Source organism: Neoarius graeffei, chromosome 8 (assembly GCF_027579695.1).
Source record: "Neoarius graeffei isolate fNeoGra1 chromosome 8, fNeoGra1.pri, whole genome shotgun sequence".
Classification (NCBI taxonomy): Eukaryota; Metazoa; Chordata; class Actinopteri; order Siluriformes; family Ariidae; genus Neoarius; species Neoarius graeffei.
In genome coordinates this window covers 52846569-52849957 of record NC_083576.1, presented here as the reverse complement: position 1 = coordinate 52849957, position 3389 = coordinate 52846569, and the positions used below count along the sequence as shown (strand labels likewise).

The following is a 3389-nucleotide window of genomic DNA, read 5'->3' as shown; positions in this document are numbered from 1 at the left end:
TAAGCAGGCTGCAAAGGTCAGGGGTCAGTGTAACACTGATGTGGGTGCCTGCACACATTGGAGTTACAGGTAATGAACTGGCAGACCAGCATGCCAAGAAAGCAGTAGACCAACCTGGAGTAGAGATGCACATAAAGTACAGTAAGGCGGAAATGAAATGTATAACTAAAGTCAAAATTAGGCAGAAGTGGCAGGAACTATGGGATAAGGGACACACAGGTAGACATCTGTATAATATTCAGAAAACAGTGGGAAGGGGACGAAGTACACATAGGAGTACACAGGAGGAGGATATCATTTCTAGAATGAGAATTGGCCATACAGGTCTGAACAACATAATGTTTCTAATAAAGAAACATGTAGATGGCAAATGCAGTGACTGTGGTAACCCTGAAACTCCAGAGCATGTGGTAGAGTCATGTACTAGATATCTGGATGAGAGACAGGAACTAAGTAAATGTCTTGAAGGAGTGAAAGTTCCCCTAAAGCTAAGTGAAGTACTTCTAAGGCAGACAGGAGAGCCATGTTTTATATATTTGTTTACCTTTTTGAAGGAAACAGGTCTTCTGTGGAGATTGTAGGCAACACTCCCTTTGCTTATTTGTTTATATTTCCCTTTATATATTTTTTTTTAATTTTATTTTAGTATTTTTTCCCCCCCTTTGAGTGTAGAGTAGCGTAGATCCAGACCCACACTCCCTTTCAGAAGATGGCGGTAATGCACATCTAAAAGTTGCTTGCCAACCGCCAATAAACCAGAAGAAGAAGAAGAAAGGAAACCTGAAGAAATAAAATACCGAGGACATGTCTTCAGTGGTTGATACGGGCGTGAACAGAGATCAACAGAGCCATGGCCAGCGGGAATAATGGGAAGGTAATTCAACTACAGATAGGCCACCTAAAAAGAGAAATATCGAAATGGATTATTTATTTAATCACTACAAATTAGATTTTAAGCCCTGTGATGACCTGGCGACTTGTCCAGGGTGTACCCCGCCTTTCGCCCGTAGTCAGCTGGGATAGGCTCCAGCTTGCCTGCGACCCTGTAGAAGGATAAAGCGGCTAGAGATAATGAGATGAGATGAGAAATTAGATTTTAAAAAATACCAGAAAATAAGGCGATGACAGAAATTGGCTTACAAAAGGTTTAGGGAAGATTAAGATTAGGTAAATAAGGACTTAGCAAAAACTCACTGAAAGGAGGTTGAAAAGATGACCTTGTAAAATGTTTTATCAATGTTGAGATTAGGTTGAAAAGTGAAAAGCCGATTTTTCAGGTTGTTGGTAAGACATCACTTTTTGTCTAAAGTTGGTTGGAAAGTGCAAGTTGAAAAGGAGTCTTTCTCAGGCTGCTTCAACGACTTGAATTCAACCATTCATGATTATAGTTTATATTATTTTACTCATAATTACTCTAAAAATAAGACAATTTACCAAAAAAGTAGCTACAAATAAAATATTTGACACATACATCCACCAGACCCTCCAGGGGCATGTGACTAACATTATCATTTTTCTAATTTTGAATTAGATGTTAATGGAAACCTACGGTGCGTTCAATTCACAGAGGCAATGTTTGAGGCAAACATGTTTTCTTTGAGTTTCTAAATTTGAATGTTTAGTATAAACATTCCAAATTGTTCTATTTAAACTGTAACCTTGAGTCCATGTTTGTTCACCGAGAACTGTTTGGTTACATATTGAACTAATACTCACAGATAGACCTACAACTAAAAGGACAGTGAGATATGTCACATTAAGTGTAGACATGTTACCCTGTTCCTAAACCATGAACAATTCAGAGAAAATGAACTTAAAGAAATTGTTTCTCATACACAGGAAAAGCCTAAACCTAAAGCTGGAGACATGATTGAATTTCCACGTGCAGCTGGCTACTCCCACTTTGGGATCTATGATGGAGAGGGCAGTGTAATCCATGCCACATCTGGTGAGCCAAGCAACATTAACATCATCTTATATTGGCTAATGCAGTTCCTTTTTTATAAGGTTTGCAAGGTATTCTTTACATAAGTACATAAATAATATAAGTAGATAATTTGAAATAAGTAGCAGCTTAGAAGCTGAGCCTTTTAAGAAAACAGTAAAACAGGCATCCTAATAAAAGTTGTACCTTCTCTTGATTTAGTATTCAGTTATATGTTACATGTGTTAACTGAAAATAACTAAAAGGAATGTGTTCACACCAGTCTGACATGTTATAGTTCATGACTGAGTCTGTGATTCTCATCCAATATACTTTTTTGTCAAATTCAGTGAATTTCTCCTCGTGGTCACCTAATTGTCCATTCTGTGTGTTTTGTTTGGTTTGGTTTTTATTTAAAAAAAATTTATCTGGCGATTGTACACAATCCTGACTCTGTAAATGGGAAACAAACACTATTCTAGATAAATCAGCTTTGAGCGTGGGAGGGAAATGTGTAATTTGATTGTTGATCTCAAATGTCAAAAACCTTTTCCCAGAATGGCAGACTGTACATTTAAGCTTCCTCAATATAGTGTTACATTCTGACTGGATGTAATCCATTCTATTTTTATAGATTATGCAGCGAGTGGAAGTGTGATTAGAAAGGAACCTGTGGAGAAGGTGGCTACAAATGGGAATTACAAAGTCAGCAACCAAGACAATAAGAAGACCCCTCTCTCACCTGAAACTATTGTTTCACAAGCAGAGAAGAGGATTGGAAAACCTGTTCAGTACAATCCAGTCACCAATAACTGTGAAACTGTTGCCTCGGAATTGAGATATGGAAAAGGCCATGGCCATTCTGAACAGGTGTTGGTGGCTTGAAGTTTCAGTTGATTACTACATTTAAAGTGTATAACTTAAAGACTGTCTACAGTAATTTTTTAACCTCTGAATTTATGAATGAAACAAACAGTAGTAACCTAATCTTTACTGTCTTGTTTCAGGGAGAGAAGATTAAAAAAAGTTTGGTTAAAACAGGAGAAGATTTTCTGAGGAATGCAAAAGAAACCCACAACCACTTTGAAGGTTCCTAAGGGAAGACACAACCTTTCAATAATTAACTTCTGCCTTTGCAAATGTTAGGTAATAAACCTTTGCATCACTGACTGTCTGTCTCCAGTTCCTCTTTGCAATGAAAGATATGATGACTACTAGCCTAGTCAGAGTTTTGAAACCTGCACACAGCACTGGTGTATTATAGTGCAGCAGTCAGTCATGGGATGTCAGCCCGGGTGTAGCTGCACTGGTCCAGTGAAATAATGGCCAAACATCATACAGATGTCTCCTGAAGTTTATTTTATCTCTTGTTCTCTTACATCAGTGGACACCGTGAAAACTACAAGAAATTAAATACATAAAAAAATTAAAATATACAACTGTCATTTTAAGGTCTCTGGTGCTG

General features: G+C 37.6%; 1 protein-coding gene across 1 annotated transcript; it reads left to right on the top strand.

The window, feature by feature from the left end:
- Positions 1-751: 751 nt before the first annotated feature.
- LOC132890152 (phospholipase A and acyltransferase 2-like) lies at positions 752-3094 on the top strand. Its single transcript, XM_060926943.1, has 4 exons — positions 752-874; positions 1840-1948; positions 2559-2794; positions 2932-3094. Exons 1-4 carry the CDS (start codon positions 851-853, stop codon positions 3019-3021), a joined length of 459 nt encoding a protein of 152 aa, XP_060782926.1. The 5' UTR covers positions 752-850; the 3' UTR covers positions 3022-3094.
- Positions 3095-3389: the final 295 nt, after the last annotated feature.

What these genes read in the sequence shown, in the direction of transcription:
- LOC132890152 (XM_060926943.1), top strand. Translation starts at nt 851, where the DNA reads ATGGCCAGCGGGAATAATGGGAAG. An exon ending in CCAGCGGGAATAATGGGAAG is followed by an intron (nt 875 to 1,839) that starts GTAATTCAACTA and finishes TCTCATACACAG; the next exon opens with GAAAAGCCTAAACCTAAAGC. An exon ending in TGTAATCCATGCCACATCTG is followed by an intron (nt 1,949 to 2,558) that starts GTGAGCCAAGCA and finishes CTATTTTTATAG; the next exon opens with ATTATGCAGCGAGTGGAAGT.